The following is a 19097-nucleotide window of genomic DNA, read 5'->3' on the forward strand; positions in this document are numbered from 1 at the left end:
ATTGGATCAGGCTGAGTTTATTGACATGGGCCCCCTGACTGGAGATTCTAGGTTTAACATGGAAGCTCATGCAGTTTAAAAAGTTATTAAAAGTTCATTTGGTTGGCTGAGGTATTTATCAAAAGATGGCCTACTGACAGAGAGCTGGAAATACCTGATATCCCTTGGCTTAGTGTTAATGAAGGGATTGTAAGGCTCAGGCTCCTCACTTACCCTCGAGCAGCTGAAGAAACAGACAAATCCAGGGGGCTACCTACTGAACAAACTGAGGTTCTAGGTGTCGCCAACACCATGGGCAGGGGTCCTGTTCAGCCGCCAGGTGTTGCGGGTTCTCCTCAGGCCACCTGTGAAGACCCTGACCTGGATCGGGTCCCCTGCTGATTGGAGGAGGGCAAGAGGCATGGAGTCAACACACAGACCCCAGGAGTTGGGTAGAAGCAAGCACTAGGCGAGGTGCTGCAGGCTCATTTAATGCAGGAGATGGCAGGTCTTATATTTCCCTTTTCTCCAACCCCAAGTCCCTTTAGTCAGCGTACCATTTTCTGATTGGCCCATGCCATGCAGTCTGTCAGCAGTCACTGGGCTTGTGAGCAGGGTATGGAGGCATGGGCTCCTTTTGGCGGGCTATTTGTGGACCAAGAAGTGAAGTGAATTCTCGCTGAATCCTGGGGCTCTGGGTCTGCGCTATCTTTGGAGGCCTCCTGCTACAAGTGTCAAAGACTTGAGTCTTATGTTCAAGTCTTTGGTCCATTTTGAATTGATTTTTGTGAGGTGGGAGAGAGTGGTAAATGAGCAGGCTGTCTTAGGTTGTCCTATTCAGGCATGAACCTTAACCGTCATTGGAGCATGGGCATACACATCCATGTCCTGGCTTAGGTTGATTCAGCCCAATAGGAGCTTACCCATCATTGCCTACCAGCCCTCCAAGGGGTATCATCACAGGGGATCAGTCGAGGTGGGGAATTATCTGTAGGAGGCTTCATACATCTGTGCAAGCCAAGTGTGTCAGGCTCCATAGGGCGGGTTGAATCATCTTCATGTATTGCTCTGAGGGCCTGATACACTGAGTGATTGAATTTTTTCTGACTGTGGGAATGAAGAACAAGGCATTTAAGAAGTAGAAAGAGAAGAATAATTATGCCTGTCAGGAGTAGGTTAAGTGACGATCCAAGACGGGTCAAACAGTGCTTTTAGATTAGAGGCACTGCCGGCATAATCTTGGACAGTCAGGTTGAACAGCCCAATGCATGAGGATACGTTGTTGGTAGTGAAGCACAGAGAGTTATTTAGGGGCCAGGAGCCATTGAGTGATTCCCAGAAATAACTGGGTCCATGGTGGGGAGGCCAAGAGTAGAATTAGTTGAATAGAGGGTGGGGTAGGCTGGGGAATGAAGTGATAAGGGAAAGAGTATATGCAGGGAGGGGACCAAGGCCCAGAGATCATGGGCTGTGGCAGGGGCAGGGAAGAGCAAACCAATTATCCAGATAGTGGCGAGGTCTCGGTCCTGGGGGTCCCATTGGTTGGTGGTTGGTCTCATATCTCTCGCTGGAACCCATACTGGCTTTGTTTCTGTCTGAGGAAACTCACAAGCATAGCCTCGTCCTCTTGTTAACAAGGGGGTGGGCGGTTGCCATTGGCATGTTATGGGGTCCTTCCATCTTACTAGTGGCAGGGGTGTAGGCCTAGGTATGGTAGCCCAGTGTTTGTAGGCTGGGCTCAACCCATTTTCATTGAAGGACAGGAAGTTAATCCTGAATAGAGCTTCAATTAGAGCCAGGTGCGGGTCCCTTTTAGACTCAGGGGTAGCAAATTTTTGTAATGTTTCTTTGAGGATCCTATTGGTCCACACTATAATGGCCTGTCCTTGTGGATTATAAGGGATGCTGAGGGAGTGGCTAATTTTCCATGTTGACAGGAATGATTGGAATTGTAGAGAGGTGTTAGCTGGCCCATTATCAGTTTTTAGGGTCCATGGCACTCCCATTACCAGCATTGCTGATTTGACCACCTTAATGGCATGTGAGGCCTTTTCACTGGTTTGAGTGATGGTGAAAAGAAAGGAGGAGTAGGTGTCAACAATGACATGGACATACTTAAGATTACCAAAGGAGTTATAATGGGTGACATCCATTTGCCAGAAGGCATTGGGTTGGAGACCACGCAGTTAACTACATATCAATTGAGGGGGCCTAAGGGAGCAAGGGGTGCACATGTAATGCAAGACCTGCTCAGATGTTTTCATTGAGAGATGGGTAGGTTGGGTAGAAGGTGGTGCAGACTGTGAGGGGAAAGGTGAAATTGTTGGTGTAAGGCTCTGGCTTGTTCTAGTAGGGGAATCTCTACGGACATAATAAGTTTATCTACTTTGCCATTTCCCTTTGCCAAGATCCTGGGGAGCTTGGTGTGTGATCTTATGTGGGAGATGTGCCAGGGCCATTGTCTGTTATCTAAGATAATCTGGAGAGCTCTCATTGTTCTAGTGATGAGATCCTTGTGGACTTTTACCCAAACAAAGGGAAGACATTTGAGGACCTGAACCGCATACTGGCTGTCGGAGAATATATTGAGCGGCTTAATCTGGCAGACTTGAAAGATTTTTAACAAGGCCAGGAGCTCCCCCAACTGGACAGAGCCAGGATTGGTTTGTACATAACAGGTGTCATCCTTTCCCATGTACTGAATGACAATGTCATAACAGGACATATTGGCATCTGAGAAGGCTAGCGTGGCTAAAGGTAGAGGGGTTTTGCAGGGGGAAGCGTGTAGCTGAGTGGTGATTTCCAAACAGACCAGGCTGGCCAATCACTGATCTGGGGGTGTGTGGTTATCCAACTCCCCTGTGAACCCAGACATCATTAGTTGGAAAGCCAGAGAGTCTGCCCATAATGTTTTGGAATGCTTAAGAGGAAAGGTCAGTATAATTTTGTCAGGTTCCTTTCGGAATATGCGCCTGGCTGTTTGTCGGGCCTTAATTGCTAACTTGAAGGCAATATCATACTTAGAGCTAAGCCTAGTTAGGTCCAAAGTAGCCAGGTGGATCCACACCAGGGGGTCTTGCTGCCATAGAGCCCCCAAGACACCATTTTTAGTCCAGAGGATTAAGGCTGGTTCTGCGGGGTCATGACGTCGGAGTGATGCAGACCAGAGTATATGATCTATCTTATTAAGAAAAGCTTTAGCTGGCTGGGTGAGAGGGATCCTTGAAGTTGGTGAATTATGGCCTTCCAGCAGGGAGAACAAGGCCCAGAATTCCAAGTCAGGGACTGGTATAAATTGTTTGAGCCAGTTTATAGTCCCAGAGAGTTCTTGGAGCTCAGTCAAGGTATATACAGTTTTTTGCAAGATGGATTAAGTGGTTTAATTACTGTATCTATATGGTAGCCAAGGAATGTGAAAGGTTGGATGTATTATAACTTGTCTTGTGCAATGTGGATACCTAGACATTCTAAATCGGCAAGCAGACTGCGTATTGTAGCCTGTAAAGTATTGTGAGATTTGCGTGCTGGCAGTATGTCATCCATATAGTGGATGGCAATTAGGTCCTTGGGGATGTTGGTTAAGGCCTTATTAACATATAATTGACAGATTGTGGGGCTATTTTCCATACCCTGTGGTAGTACCTTCCGTTGGTATCTCTTGGCTGTTCTTTGAAAGTTGGCCTCCCATATTGTGAAGGCAAAGTGAGGTCTATGGGGATTTGGAAGAAACAATCTTGGATATCAAGTACTATGATATGATGGGATGGGAGGATGGCTATAGGGTGTGGTAAGCCTGCTTATAGCGAGTCCATTTTTTCCATCTTGGCATTGACTGCTCTGAGATCTTGGAGAAGTCTGTATTTCCCCGATTTCTTTTTAATAACAAATATTGGGGTATTATGTTTACTGAGAGAGGGCTCCATGTGGCCAAGCTACCAAAGTTTTGAGGGCAGATAATTTAGGTTCTATTATAGACCACTGGTCCACCCACATGGCATCATTAGAGAGCCAGGTGATGGGGATCGCCTCAGGGGCCAAGATTGGAGTCAGTCCTGGGCGGGCAGTGGCCATTAGGATTGGGGGGCGGTGGGCAAGGTATTGTCCTTTCCCTGATAGTCCCAAGTTATCGTGGAGTATGATATCATCATAAAAGGCACAGTCATCCCCGGTAAGGACCATGCCCATGTCCTCTAGGACATCTTGGCCCCATAAGTTACAGGGAACGTCCACTACTATGGGGGTAACTGTGCCCTGGTTCCCATCCAAATCCTTCCAATATACTGGACACGTGACCAGCTTGGTATCTTGTTTCCTGCCAACTCCTTTTATTGGTGGGCCTGGCTGGTATTTCCAATGAGGAAATTTAAGGAATTCAGTTTCTGATATAATGGTGACATCAGCCCCTGTGTCTACTAGGCCCTTTATGGCAGTTCCATCTAGGAACAGGGTCATTAGTGGGGAGTGGTTGAGGATTGGGAGAGTCCATAATATCTGTCTCATTTCCTCTCTTATGGGTGGAGCTGAGGGGTGCCCCGGGTGGAGTTTAAAGGAGCTGAGTCCAGTTGAGGCTGTGACCTACAGTCTTTAGCCCAATGGAACCCTTTTTTTCACTTGGAGCAGCGAGTCTTGGGGCAGGCTGTACTTCTTGGGCAGTGGCTACAAAAGTGGCCAAGCCCCCCACAGTTCCAGCAGCCTTCCTGTGCACCAAAGTGGGCGGGTTTTCCTTGCAACTGAAGAGTCTCCAAGGAAGCAGTCAAAGCCTCAATAGGGCCCGCCCTGGGGTCTAAGTCTCTGGTAGTGAGTACCCATTTGTGAATGTTATCATCGCAGGCAGGCACGATAGCATTACAAATAGGGATGCTTAGTCCCTCCCAAGGTGTTTGATAAGCACCTCTCGGGTGGGTCCAGACTCCACCCTCTGCTCTACTGCCTCGGTGACATGGGTAAAGAAGTCCATGAAGGACTCCCCTGACTGTTGAATCAAATTATGGAAAAAGACTTGTGGGTCACAGGGGAAGCAACATTTAAGGGCCTTAAAGGCCAAGTCAGAAACTTGTTGGAAATAGGCATGGAGGCCAGTAGTAGACTGGGAGATGGGGTCAGTATATTGTCTGCATCCCGTGAGCATGTCCAACATAATGTTGAGGCCATATTGGAAATTTAGGCATGCCTGGTTTTCAGCCTGATCGTCATAGGCTGCGTGCCAGTTTAGAAAGACTGAGGGTTCTAGGACTGCCTTTAGTAAGTTATACCAATCATAGTGCGTTTTTAAATGTAAGGACCACTGGTGAAGAACCTGCTCAAAATATGGGGAGTCACGACCCAATTGCTTAGCTGCCTTGCGGATAAGAACGAGGTCAGCAAGTGGGGTGGGCAGCCATGGACGCTGCACTGCATCGGGGCTGACATTAACCAGAAATGCAGACAAAGGCAGGTGAGGGTTTAAGGAGAGCAGCCTAGGAGGGAGGGGCATGGTGGCAGGGGAAGGGGTGGGATGGTTACTGGGGGGCAGAGTAATCCCTTCCACAGGTATCCGGGTGGGGAAATTTCTGGGCATGATAGCTCTAGGAGAGTATCCTGAGATATAGGCAAAGGAGCTCCTTCCTTATTGGAAGTGGGCACAGAGGCAGCATCCACCTCCGGGTCCGGGAGGTCCAGAGTCAAGGTAATAGCCAGATCTACACTAGATTGCTCCTGGCAGTGTTTGTTGTGGGCCAAGATGACTTCCTCAGGAGAGGAGGATTTAAGGCTAGCAATGTTGGCTAGGAGGATCAGTAGGAACAATGTGGGGGGGAGGGGAGTGATCCCTGACCCGACCTCCCTTTTTTGGGCCAGGAAGAGAACCTGCATCCATGTGTCAGGGTCCCACATGTTTTCAGGGGAGACCCACGGAGCTAAATTAGTGGCTTCATCCCAAAAGTGTTCGATATCTTTTGGTTTTACTTTCAACCCTCTTGTTTTAAGGAGAACCTTGAGTGCTACTGTTTGTGGTTCCCTGCATTGTGGTGATGAATTGCCCCTTGTGGGAGGGTCTCGTGAAGGGGAATTCACCACAAAAGTAGAAGATGAGGGTGCCCACCAAGAGGGCACAAAGGAAGCAAAGAAGCACCATGAGCCACTCAGATGTAAACCACCCCAACATGTAAAGGTGTATCAGATCCAAATGTCCTGTGCTCAGTGAGGGACTTCTGCAGGCCATGACACCTCCATCTGTATGCTCACATGGTGTCTCCGGGACAGGCAACAGGATGACCTGAAGCCTGGGCTCTGAGTTCAGGGTGGATCAGCCCTTATGTGAACTCACCGGGACAAGCCGAGAAGGGGAAGGTGCCGACGTAGGCTTTGGGACCATATGGCAGAGTGTGCCTCCCTGATCTAAAAAACTAGTCCAACAATAAAGACAACAGACAGGGTGAGGGGACAGAGGAGGGGGCTACTCACTTACCTTCGAGCAGCTGAAGAAACAGACAAATCCAGGGACCTACTTACCAAATGAACCAAGGTTCTGGGTGTCACCAACACCATGGGCAGGGGTCCTGTTCAGGCGCCAGGTGTTGCGGGTTCTCCTTAGGCCAGCTGTGAAGACCCTGACCTTGATTGGATCCCCTGCCGATTGAGGGCGGGGGCAAGAGGCATGGAGTCAACACACAGACCCCGGGAGTCAGGTAGAAGCAAGCACTAGGCGAGGTGCTGCAGGCTTGTTTAATGCAGAAGACAGCAGGCCTTATATTTCCCTTTTCTCCGCCCCCAAGTCCCTTTAGTCAGCATATCGTTTTCTGATTGGTCCATGCCACACAGTCTATCAGCAGTCTCTGGGCTCGTGAGCAGGGTACGGAGGTGTGGGCTCCTTTTGGCGGGCTATTTGCGGACCAAGAAGTGAAGTGAATTCTCACTGGATCCCAGGGCTCTGGGTCCGCACCATCTTTGGAGGCCTCACGCTACAGAGTTGATTGACATGGGCCCCCTGACTGGAGATTCTAGCTTTAATATGGAAGCTCATGCAGTTAAAAAAGGTATTAAAGTTTATTTGGTTGGCTGAGGTATTTATCGAAAGATGGCCTGCTGACAGAGGGCTGGAGATACCTGATATCCCTTGGCTTACTCTTGATGAAGGGATTGTAAGGCTCAGGCAAATTGGTATGCTGGAGTGGATTCTCAGTGCAACACCAAATTCTCCACAATGGGAGGACCCAGAGGAAATGCCTTTTACTGATTTTATAAGATGGAAAGTACTGAGAGAGACACCAGAATGTTTGAAGACCTTTGTTTTTGCTCTTTTCCTTATGCCGAATCTTACATTTGGAGATGCTGCTGCTCAATTGCATAACTTAAATGTAAATACAATAGGTGTAAATATAATAGGTGTAACAGGACCTCAGAGTAGGGGTCAAGTGGCAGTACTGAATTATCAAAGACAAGGTGAGCATACTTATTGTAAAAGGCGGCAAAGGCAAAACAATACCTACAACGGGATGACTTGAATGGACCTGTGGTACTGGCTAACCAATCATGGTGTTTCCAGGGACCACATACATAAGAAGCCTACTAAGTTTTTATTTGATCTGTATAAGCAGAAAAGCTCTAGGACAAATGACAGGAAGTCAGTGTTGGATCATAGCAATAGAGAATCTCGCTCAGTCAACCAGTTTCCATATTTGAGACAGTTTACAGACCCAGACCCCCTTGAATGAAAGGAAGGCCAGGTGCCCTTGAGGAAGGACTTTGTCACAGTACCAAAGAGTTATGCTATTCGCCTCTCACCCATCCTTCTCCAAAGGGACCTGCAGCCTTTTACTAGGGTAACTGTACATTGGTGGAAAGGAAATAATCAGACTTTCCACGGCCTATTGGATACTGGTTCTGAGTTGACACTGATTCCAGGAGACCCTAAAAAGCATTGTGGCCCTCCAGTTAAAGTAGTGGCTTATGGAGGTCAGGCGATAAATGGAGTTTTGGCTGAAGGCCGACTGACAGAGGGCTCAGTGGGTCCCCAAACTCATCCTGTGGTTATCTCCCCAGTACCAGAATGTATAATTGGGATAGATATACTGAGGAATTGGCAGAATCTGCATAGTGGTTCCCTGACCTGTGGAGTGAGGACTATTATGGTTGGAAAGGCCAAATGGAAGCCACTGGAATTACCTCTGCCAGGGAAAATAGTGAATCAAAAACAGTACCGCATCCCTAACTAAATATATGCTGAAGGGAACGAGTAAAACTATGCACATTTCTTGAAACAAGTTTTAAAACATTAAGCTAAAGTGACTGTAGATTTTCATTATCTGGAGAACATATTAAAAAAAGGACAAGTCTTGGGGCTGGAGAGATGGCTAGAGCACTGACTGTTCTTGCAGAAGACCCAGGTTCAAATCCCAGTACCACATGGCCACTAACAACCATCTGTAACTCCAGTTCCACGGGTCCAACACTCTCTTCTGATCTCTGTGGGCATTGCCCAACATGAGTGCATTTACATACATGCAGGCAATATACACATAAAATAAAATAATAAGTAAAATTTTTTAAAAGAGAAAGGGGGCTGGAGAGATGGCTCAGCAGTTAAGAACACTGGTTGTTCTTGCAGAAGACCCAGGTTCAAATCCCAACACCCACATGGCAGCTAACAACTGTCTATAACTCCAGTTCCAGGGGATCCAATGTCCTCTTCTGTCTTCCATGGGCATTGCATGACATGGGTGCACTTACCTACCTGCCAGCAATACACTCACACACATAAAATAAAAATAATAAATAAAATATTTTTTTAAAAAAAGAGAAAGGGATAGGTCTTATCTGTTAAGTATGGCATTGTTAAGGCTTATCTATGAAACTAATCTGTTGTTCCCTGTGGAAGAAAATAGAAATGCTAAAAAAAAGTGCTGTCAAGGACGGAAGTATCATTCACTTGAGAGAGTACTTGCCTAGCATGCAGGAATCCCTGAGTTCCATCCCCAGCACCAAATAAAATGGGTGTGCTGATACATGACTGTAATCTTAGCCCTGGGTAGGTAGAGGCAGGAACATCAGAAGTTCAAAGTCATCCTCTTTTGAATTCCAGCTCCCCCACCCAAAGCTATCATTTATAGTCAAACTGTTCTGTTTTATAATAGCTTTCTCAGACACAGAATAGTTATTTATCTATTTAACTATCTGCTCCTCCCTTTGGGACTAAGCGTTATGCGGAGTCACTTTTCTACTGGGCTGTCTTTCAAGAATAGTATTAAATACTATAATTTCCATTGTCCTCATAAGTTAATAATGACTTCCAACTCAAAAAACTCAAAGTGATTTCTGTCATTAATGTCAATACCTTTCCAAAGAGAGAAGGAAGACATGAATTATTCCCTAAAGCTACTTCAGATTGCTTCATGAGCTAAGGAAGAAATGTCTGAATTATGGCTTCCTCACAAACAATTAGTAAAATGAAGCCTAAGGAAATGGCAACAGTGCTTTTTATTACCACTGACATTTCATACCTAAGCTGAAATATTGTACAAAATCTTTATGGGATTTTTCAGGTAGATTTAGAATAATTATTCAGCCTCACCCTTATGACAAATCAGTCTGTATAAGTTCTCTGAGGACAAGAGCATATCCTGCTCCTCTGTCTTCAGATGCATAATACAATGTTTTGTTCTCAACGGGTGCTCAATAAATATTTTCTGGACAAATGGGCAAATTAATTACATGCAATGAAACTGTCTAAAATGTGACTCCTGGTGACAGATTTTAGATAGACCATAAACCAAGGCGACCTCTCAAAGCATAAGATATATGTACTACAGTCCACTATAACAGGTCCCTTAATTTCAGTCTTTTAGTAAGAGTACACTATAATTTATTTCTTACCATTATCACTCTTTAAGACAGACATTAAATATTTAAACATTTGGTGATCTATAAAAGAACTTATTCTAGCATAATACATGATTTAAACATTTTGCCAACCAGAGTTTAAGATGTTTTGCATTGGCAAGCCCACCAATCAAGATTAAATGTCTTGTCTCTTTTTAATTAATTTTTATCATTTTATTTATTTGTGTCTGTGTGTCTTTGTGAGGGGGTGCAAACACCTATGGGCATGCAGACACCAGAAGAGGGAGCCAAGTCCCTTCGAACTAGGGTTACAGGTGTTTGTGGACCACCCAGCTTTTTATATGTGTGCTGGGTTCCAAACTTTGGTCCTCATGATTGCACAGTAAGCAATCTTGAGTCTTCACCAACGAGTCATCTCACCACCCCTAAATGCCTTTTCTGTATATAATTATCTTATTTTTAGAAAGGATTTGGGTAGGACTAGTAAAAAAATGAAAAGTTGAGTTTGGGTAAGATCATTAAATATTAGACCTCATGAAATAAGTATTGATGTAGAAACCAAGAAAACTCTAAGAGCTTTCATCTTATTATTTGTATAACTGATAAGTAATACTTTTTTGGGATATCAACCCACCTAGCATAGCAGAGTAACATCTGAACTTCTGATACATACCAATTAACATATATTTGTGAGTAGTTAAACTGTGCAGAATATAGTATACAGAGCCCTGTTGTTTGAAATATGTTCTTTGAACCAGCCTAACATATTTGGATGTTTTTAGGTAGTGAGGCATTGGAGTGAAGGATGAGAGCAGTTTGTGTTTGCTTGTTTGCTTGCTTGTTTTGGAGAAGAAATAACATGATTTGGCTCATGTTTTGGAAAACCAAATCCATGGGCAGTTTTCCTAAATTATGGACAGCCAAGTAGCATTAATCTTGTAATCATTAAAAAGAATAACCAAACATTTTCTGAATTTGATTCAGGATTAGGCATTTGGGAAGGATTACATGAAAGAGGTGCACTGTGGTATTGTCTGAGGATAAATGAGCTAGTTTGGGGGTAGATGGAAAGGCATTTCAGATCAATAGAGTAGCAAAATCAAAAATGTAAACATGGAGAAATATAAGGCAGGAGACAATAAAGAAATGTATTTTCTCCCTGAGGAAAGGAACAGAAGCCAAACATAACTACAGCCAGGCTAGAATGCCACAAATTTTCAGCCCTCTTGTCAGGGAAGCCATTGATGGTTTGGTGTAGCAGTGGCATGAAGCTTGACATGTGTATAGTTGGAGAATGTTGCACTCTTTAGGCCCTGAAATTATGAGCTGAGGTCAGTGGGGCATGCACAATTACAGAGTGTGCTGTCCTTGTACTGAGAACTATGTAGATAAGATTGGGAGAAGAGATGCAAAGTACTTCCTGAATTATTAACCCTGTGTTGTTACTGAGTGCTGTGCACATCAGAATCAACTTGAATAATTCAAATATGCAGAGAAGCATGTGTATGTCTTTATATATTCAATATTAATAGAATTGGAATAGGAATGAAAATTATGAAACTAAATTTAGAGAGCTTGGTACAGAAATAAAATTTGAGAAATAACTTATTACATCTCAGGATGCAAATGAATTACAGACGTAGAAACAGCAGCTAAATGTGTGGGAGTATGTATTAGTTACTTTTGTGTTGCTGTGATAAAACACCATGACCAAGGCAACTTAAGAAGGAAGAGTTTATTTGGGCTTAATGTTCCAGAAAGATAAGAGTCCACCATGCCAGGGAAACATGGTAGCAGAGGCTACCAAAAGCTGAGCACTCACATTTTTAGTCACTGGCAGGAAGCAGAGAGAGTGAAAACTGGATGTGGGCTATGGTGCATGCTGGGCGCTCTGGCGTGGTGTGTGCGGACACACCTGGAGAGTTGCGGCGGGCCTGGCCACAGGCATCTGCTTCTCTGGTAGTACGGGCTTTCCCGCCGTGCAGCAGCTCTGCGTCTCCTGGGAGCGGCTGGCGGGCGCTGTCCGCCGCCGCTTTGGTGCTGAAAGTCCCTCTGCTGCTGAGGTTTACTCAGCCATGTATCGCCCTTATTTCACCCGTGTACTTGCCTCAAGATGCGGGGTCCACTGGCCACTGGACCATGCGGGAAAGTACGAGGGTGGCTAAAGCTAAGGCTCCGTGAGTTGGTGACGGAGGAATGCTGCCTCCGGAGAGGCTGGATCGCTGGTAGTAAGACGCGGGACTCTGCTTAGTCCGTGTTACAGCTTTTATTAAGTGTTCACCTCCTAGCTTCTAGTGATCCAGCTCTCTATTATTGAGAGAAGACTGGGATATTTATACCATGGGGGTAGTGGTAAAAGCTTTGGCTGATAGATACTTTGTGAGACATTCTATTTGCATATGGAAGTGGGTTTCTGCCATGCTGCCAGACTGCTACCTGAAAAATCACACAGGAAAGCATGGTATTCCTAGAGCCAGAGGCCATGTTTATGTTAGGGCATTTGTGGCGGGCACTTCAAAAGGAGAGTCAGGAAAAATGCCAGGAAGGCACCCTGCTATGAAAGGAGTCTCAGCACATGGTTCCGAGCTCGTGAGCTATCCGGATATGAAGAGACTTCTACTTTACATAACAGAGGCCCCCAACAGTGGGCCAAGGCTACAAACTCTCAAAGCCCACCCCCAGTGCCAGCCTTCTTCGAGGAAAGCCACATTTCCTAAAGATTCCACGACCTTCCCCAAGCAGCACCAAGAACTGGAGGTCATATATCAAATATTTGAGCTTCCGAGCTCGTGAGCTATCCGGATATGAAGAGACTTCTACTTTACATAACAGAGGCCCCCAACAGTGGGCCAAGGCTACAAACTCTCAAAGCCCACCCCCAGTGCCAGCCTTCTTCGAGGAAAGCCACATTTCCTAAAGATTCCACGACCTTCCCCAAGCAGCACCAAGAACTGGAGGTCATATATCAAATATTTGAGCCTATGGGGGGAACACCTCTCATTCAAACCACTACAGAGTGAATGTATGTGGCACATCTTGAGGGAAAAAAGATGGTCTAAGACCAGAAGAGGCTCACATGCACAGAGCATCAAAATAAAGAAAATAGAGATTTGTTTTCCTCTGATCTGAACCTCCCTCTGAAACCAGTCTTTACTGTGCTATGCAGAAGAGAAGGACAAAAAAGTTATTGTTGTTTTTTCTGGAGGAATAAAAACCAGTATGACTTCACTATTCACTGCTCAGCCACCAACTGTTAGGACAACTTCAAATCATTAATTTGGCCAGATAGTTAATGTTTTTTAACAGTACAATTACTTAATAAATAACTGTAGAGCACTTTGTAAATACAAAGAGCTACATAAATGTTTAATAATCACATTAAGTCAGTAGGCTTATTCCAAATTACACTTTCATATACAAGCACTTTATTAGTATTTCAGGAAAAATGACGATAATATATCCGATGACATCATTATAGACTATATTTAAAAGACTACTGCAAAAGGATTATACAAAAACAAAACAACTTTAGCCAGTATAGGCTGAAAAGAGTAGACTGGTATGCAACATTTCCTTCACAAAAGACAAAAAGGAAGGACAACAGGATCATAATGTATAACTGAGCACCAATGAAGACCATTACTATACTTGGCAACTTAGTTTTCCCTATTTGAAGGAGAATTTGTCAGATAAAGCAATGTGAAGGACATGGAGTGGGAGAAAGAACATGGTTCTAAAGGCGCTAAAAATCCACTTCCTTTAAGCAGAGTTTAGTAAAATAGTAGCAACATTTTATGAAGTACTTGGCATTCATAGCTCACCTACTACTTGTGACAATGCATTGAAGTGTATGCTGATTACCTCTCCTGTTTTTAAAATGAGAAGACTGATGATGCAGAGTGTTTAAGAAATTTCCTGTATCATGCATCTAGTAAAAGGTAGAGTCAGAATACAGTCCTAAACAGTATGGCCCCAATAGCTTCTGGGAGGATTCTGGGACAAGCTATATTATCCTAATGGAATGGCACAAATGCAATCTTCCTCTGTCCTGCCTCTCGATGTGGCTGGCTGACTAATGTTACCACAACCATCTTAAACCATGGGATAACAAAGGACAAGAGACCTGAGCTCTGTCATAACACTACTTAATCAATGCCAGCAGTCAGTTATCCTTGAGATTACTTGTTCTATGTGGAAAATAAGACCCACCACAGTCAGATTTTCCCTACTTGAAACCATAACCAATATGCCAAGGAAGCCTGAAGATAACAAGAACAGTTATCACTCATGAGTACTTGCTATGAACAAGGCATTATTTTGTTTTATGTGTGTTTAATCATTTTGACCTCATTGTAATTCTATAAATTCCCACTTCATAGATAAAAAAATGAGGCACGGTTCTATCTGCCTTGCCCAAGACCTCATAGCTATTCAAGGATTCAAACCCAGCTGCACACTGACTCCTAAACTCTCAAGCAACCACCAAAGTGGAGGCAGTGTTGAATTTCTGAAGCAATAGTAGGCAGGTAGGGAATTCAGTGATAGTGTAAGATGTAGGCTACCAAAGTCAGGAAAACCAAAGATACAGTCACCATATACTCAACTTGTAATGCTTTTGAGGAATATTGGAATATGCTGGTTCTGATCATTTCTGGCTTATGTAGGGACATGTTTATATCACAGATATTAAATACATTAGGAAAAATCACTGATAAGGATTCCGAACATATTATACAGTTGTGTTTGACAAATTGGTAAATTGTTTTTTCTGCTGGTAGTTTTTTGACAGAATTGATTTGTCTTTGCATTGTATTAGCAATTACAGATAAACTTCTCTTACTACTTTATGATTATGAAATGTAGCCATGCTTGTGATAAACATTTCAGGTATCTTTTATTCAATAAGAATAAAATGCTTCAGAAAAATGAAATATGTTACCTTTTCACCATTTGCTGTTATTTTTTATCACCTTTATAAAATGATTTCTTCTTAATAAGTGCAGAGCAGATATAAGAAAGCTGTGGTAGGTAAATAATTTTGCCTAATGTCATTAATTACTAGAAGCTCAATTATACTGTGAAGTGCTATAATTGTCATGAAGCTTCAGAATCCTTATCATGGATTCTATTATGTATATAATTCATTTAAATTACATTAATTATACAGATTTTTAATGAAGCAGAGAGACTGCTTTCAATTTTCACAAGTAGAGACAATGATCAAAATATTTATGTGCATATTACATATTTTGTTCTGTTGACATTCTTAAAATAATTCATTTACTCAGACAATATTAGCACCTTTACGTGTGTGGGGGAAAAAAGACAAACCTGTTTGGAATTGTTAAACTATATGATCCTTAGTTCTTTTATTTAAGATCTAACATAATTCAGGCAGTATTTTTCAGAAACTGAAATATTAAAGCTTTTGTTGTTTTTGGCATTTGGGCTGAAACCCAGTGTCTTATACATGCTAGGCAAGTGCTCTACCATTGAGCTAAACCACTAGCCCCATTACATTGACTGACTGACTGACTGACCACATGCATGTTCCACAGTGCATGTGTAGAGGTCTGAGAACAAGATGCAGGAGTCAGTTTACTCCTTTCTGCCACATGGGTCCTAAGGATTGAAGTCGGGTTTTCAGGCTTGATGTCACTTGCCTTTACCTGCTGAGCCATCTCACCCACTCACACCACAGCTATTTAAAGAAATTAATGGATGGCATCTATAAAATTGCCTTAATGTCATGGCCATGCTTGACACTGCATTTCTAAACCTGGTTTCTAGAGCTCACATCCAAAGGTACTTAGGCAAGTAACTTCAACTTTCTATGCTTCCATTTTTTCATTTATAGAATTAATATACTAACATTTCATAGAAGATAAAGAGGGATATGTCAGGTATTTAAAACCATATCTAACTCATAGTTAGTGATGGATAATTAATCTCTATTGTTTACTTTTCTGCTGTGGAATTCAATTTAATATGCCTGAAACTGATGCCTAAGTACACCTTTATGAGTAACAGAACTGTTTTAACATTAAAATTCCAAGTCAGACATGGTGATACATACTTGTAATCCCTGCACTGACACAGGAAGATCATGAGTTATAGATCAATGTGAGCTTCATAGCAAGTTCTAGGTCAGCCTAGAATATTTAACAAGACTTTGTCTCTAAAAAAGAAATAATAAAATAAAACATTTCCATAAAAATAGCATAAGATGGCCTTGTGAACTAAATTATGAATCCCCAAATATTTGTTTTTAGAAGTATTTTCTGATATTATGGTTTTTGAACAGCATGGTAGTAAAAATGGTCTTCATTCTTCAAGTTTTTATTAAATTTTGTTTAACCAGTGATCTAATTCCAGCCATGTAATATCTGGTGTAGAGAAATTAAGGAGGCCAGGTGTAGTAGTTTTTAGATCCATACAAGGTTGGACCTTAGAGGTGAGGAGAAACCCAGGTGATGGGTGAAAAAGGAATGTAAGTGAGTACAAGGTGTAGTGTATACGATAAGTTATGCTTTCTCTCCAATCTTCCCCTCTGTCTTATAAATGACTGCATGAGGCTGGCCAGGGAGCATGGAACCTAGCTTTCCGACAAGGAAATCTGAAGTTCTTATGGAAAATACTACATTCACACTCTCTTTTCAGTGTTCAAACAAAATCAGAAAACTGTACCCTGCGCTCAGTATGTGTTCCTTCGTATATATGGGCTGTTTGTTGACTGGAGTTTCAAATTATAACACAGGGGGCTTCTGGAGGATATGTAATGAGTAGCTGCTTGTTTGTTGCTCTAAGCGCAATCCTAGTGAGACTTTCATAGAAGAAAGATTGTTAGGATGTACCAGCATTGGGTTTTATTTCCCTTTTAATAGTACATCATGGTAGATGGTTCAACGGATGCTTTAAAACCTAAGGAAGTAAAGAGAAAGGAAATACATACAAAAGATTCCTTCCATGTTGGAATGCCAGTTCTGAAGTGTGTGTTGGCCAAGTCCTGGGGAGCTGGTTTATACCAGTGTGAGAGGAAGGAAGGGAAGAAGCATTAAGTGTAATTAGGTTATCCTATTTACTTTGCAATTTGACATTTTACATAGTTCCAGATTCTTTTTTAAAATATTTTATTTATTATTTTTATTTTTTATGTGTATGCATGCATGGCCTGCATGTAGGTGAGTGCACCCATGTCATGCAATGCCCACAGAGGACAGAGGAGGCTGTCAGATCCCCTGGAACTGGAGTTAAGGACAGTTGTTAGCTGCCATGTGGGTCCTATGGTTCAAACCCAGGCCTTCTGTAAAAACAGTCAGTGTTCTTAACCACTGAGCCATCTCTCCAGCCTTAGTTCCAGATTCTAATATTTTGTTCTCTAACAACTAATTGTCCAAAACTACAAAGTATTTAAGTTTCACAGTGACTTTATGGAAGCTCATTAATAATTTGCTTGTTTTCTTGTGATGTTTTGAATTTGATTACTCCAAATCTGACCTTATTTCTAGGAATTGATGCTGTACTCTTCAGACATGTCTGGGTTAGCTTGATGATCTTGTTACCAGGTCTTCCAGGCAAACCTCCCAGCAACTTAATAGCCATATATATGTTCTGCAGTGAAGGAAATATATTATGTGCATTTTTTTAAACCTGGGATATACAATAACCTCATTTGACACAATACTGTGAAGTTTATACTTAAGTGGACTCTAGCATGTGACTTTGTTTTCCTCTCCCATTCTCCTGGTCCATGCTATAGACATTATGCCAATCAACTGTGTTGCCCAAGAGGCAGTCAATAAATAACAAACAAGAAAAACAGGCACCTCAATAAACTAGTGACTATATATATCCAAGCCTCCGATAACTGATAATTGGTTAGAAATTATGAAAATACTAAGATGTGATTTTTTTTTTCTTTTTAGGTGGGAAATGAGGAAAGATGAAACACTAGAAGAGGAAGAAAAAACAATGCTGGAACATTTAAAACAAGTTTGTACCATACAGAACTCCTCTGTCTCAGACAATGTAGAGAAAGAGTAATCTGCAGAAGACAGCAACAGCTTTATCTTGGGAAACCATCACATCCATTGCAGTAGGCTTTCTACTACGGTTAGAACGAACTCAAATGTGCTGTGAAGCAGGCAGCCAGTGACTGAGTAATCTCTGCACTGGAAAGGAATGCATCACATGAAGAATAAAAGGCTCCACAGTTTTTACTTTAAAAATAATTTCAAATGTTTTTCTTTCCTCAACCTTTCTCTTTATCTGATAAAACTGCTGCCATCTCGTGTTCTCTTTGAATTATTTTTTTCCTTTCTTTCAGTCTCAAAGTATCTATGACAACAGAAAAAATGTTCAGAAATCTTTCCTTAAGGATTTTTTAAATACAATATTTGGATGTTATGTTGAATGGAGTCACATAGCACCTGGGAGTCATCTGAAATTTACAGTTTAATTCTGTAGCTGTAGCCCAAGTCTAGATTTTAATTGCCTTTAAATACTCACCGTTGGACCAGTCTCTCTTCCCATATAACCTCTTCCACATCCAATTCATCTTAACCACAGCCACAAAAGCCTTCTCCAGCATTATTAACTTCAGTCATCTCTTCTTGCTGTGGTTTCATCCCCACTCCTAAATATGATTCAAACTTCCACTCATATGCTTTCAGGTCCTGTACCAAATGGCTCCAATTCAGGCAGCTCTTGCCATCTTTTTGACTCAAGCCATATGCTTACCATTTTTTCCAACTATAAATCATCTTTCTTCCAAACCTGTACTCAAAACTCATCCTCCTCTGCCCCATAATTCATTATTCACTATATCTAATACTGTTCTTAATTTCATTTTACACACACACACACACACACACACACACACACACACACACAACCACCCCATGCTGAAATAAATATGTTCTACTGCCCTGTCTGCCAAGTACACTTACAGATATTTGTTATGTCCTTCCTGATATTATATCATAAGGACCTTGAAGGCCTTAAATGTAATATGAAGTTTCCTTTTAAATTTGAAGGTGTCACTTCAGTACTATTCAGCAAATGGGCAGTTAATAAACACAGCTGATTAAATAACTACCATTGAAAAATGGGGCTGAAGAGATGACTCAGCAGTTAAGAGCACTAGTTGTTCTTGCAGAGGACCTGGGTTCAGTTCTCAGCACTCACATGGCAGCTAACAACCATCTGTAACTCCAATTCTAGGGGATCCAACACCTTCTTCTGACTTCTGTAGGCATTGCATGACATGGGTGCATTTACATACATGCAGACAATAGTCTCAT

The 19097-nt window shown here is 42.5% G+C and overlaps 1 protein-coding gene across 7 annotated transcripts in view; it reads left to right on the top strand.

Moving 5' to 3' along the window:
- Positions 1–18679, top strand: part of Kiaa0825 (KIAA0825 ortholog) — a 485775-nt gene extending 467096 nt beyond the window's left edge. For all 7 annotated transcript variants that reach the window (XM_029561734.1, XM_029561732.1, XM_029561735.1 and 4 more), the window contains one exon: positions 17721–18679. In XM_029561734.1, coding sequence (XP_029417594.1) covers positions 17721–17838 — 118 coding nt within the window. In that variant the 3' untranslated portion in view covers positions 17839–18679. The remainder of the gene's footprint in view (positions 1–17720) is intronic.
- Positions 18680–19097: the final 418 nt, after the last annotated feature.

The sequence above is a fragment of the Nannospalax galili genome, unplaced genomic scaffold, assembly GCF_000622305.1.
Source record: "Nannospalax galili isolate Female #2095 unplaced genomic scaffold, S.galili_v1.0 scaffold173, whole genome shotgun sequence".
NCBI classification, from domain to species: Eukaryota; Metazoa; Chordata; class Mammalia; order Rodentia; family Spalacidae; genus Nannospalax; species Nannospalax galili.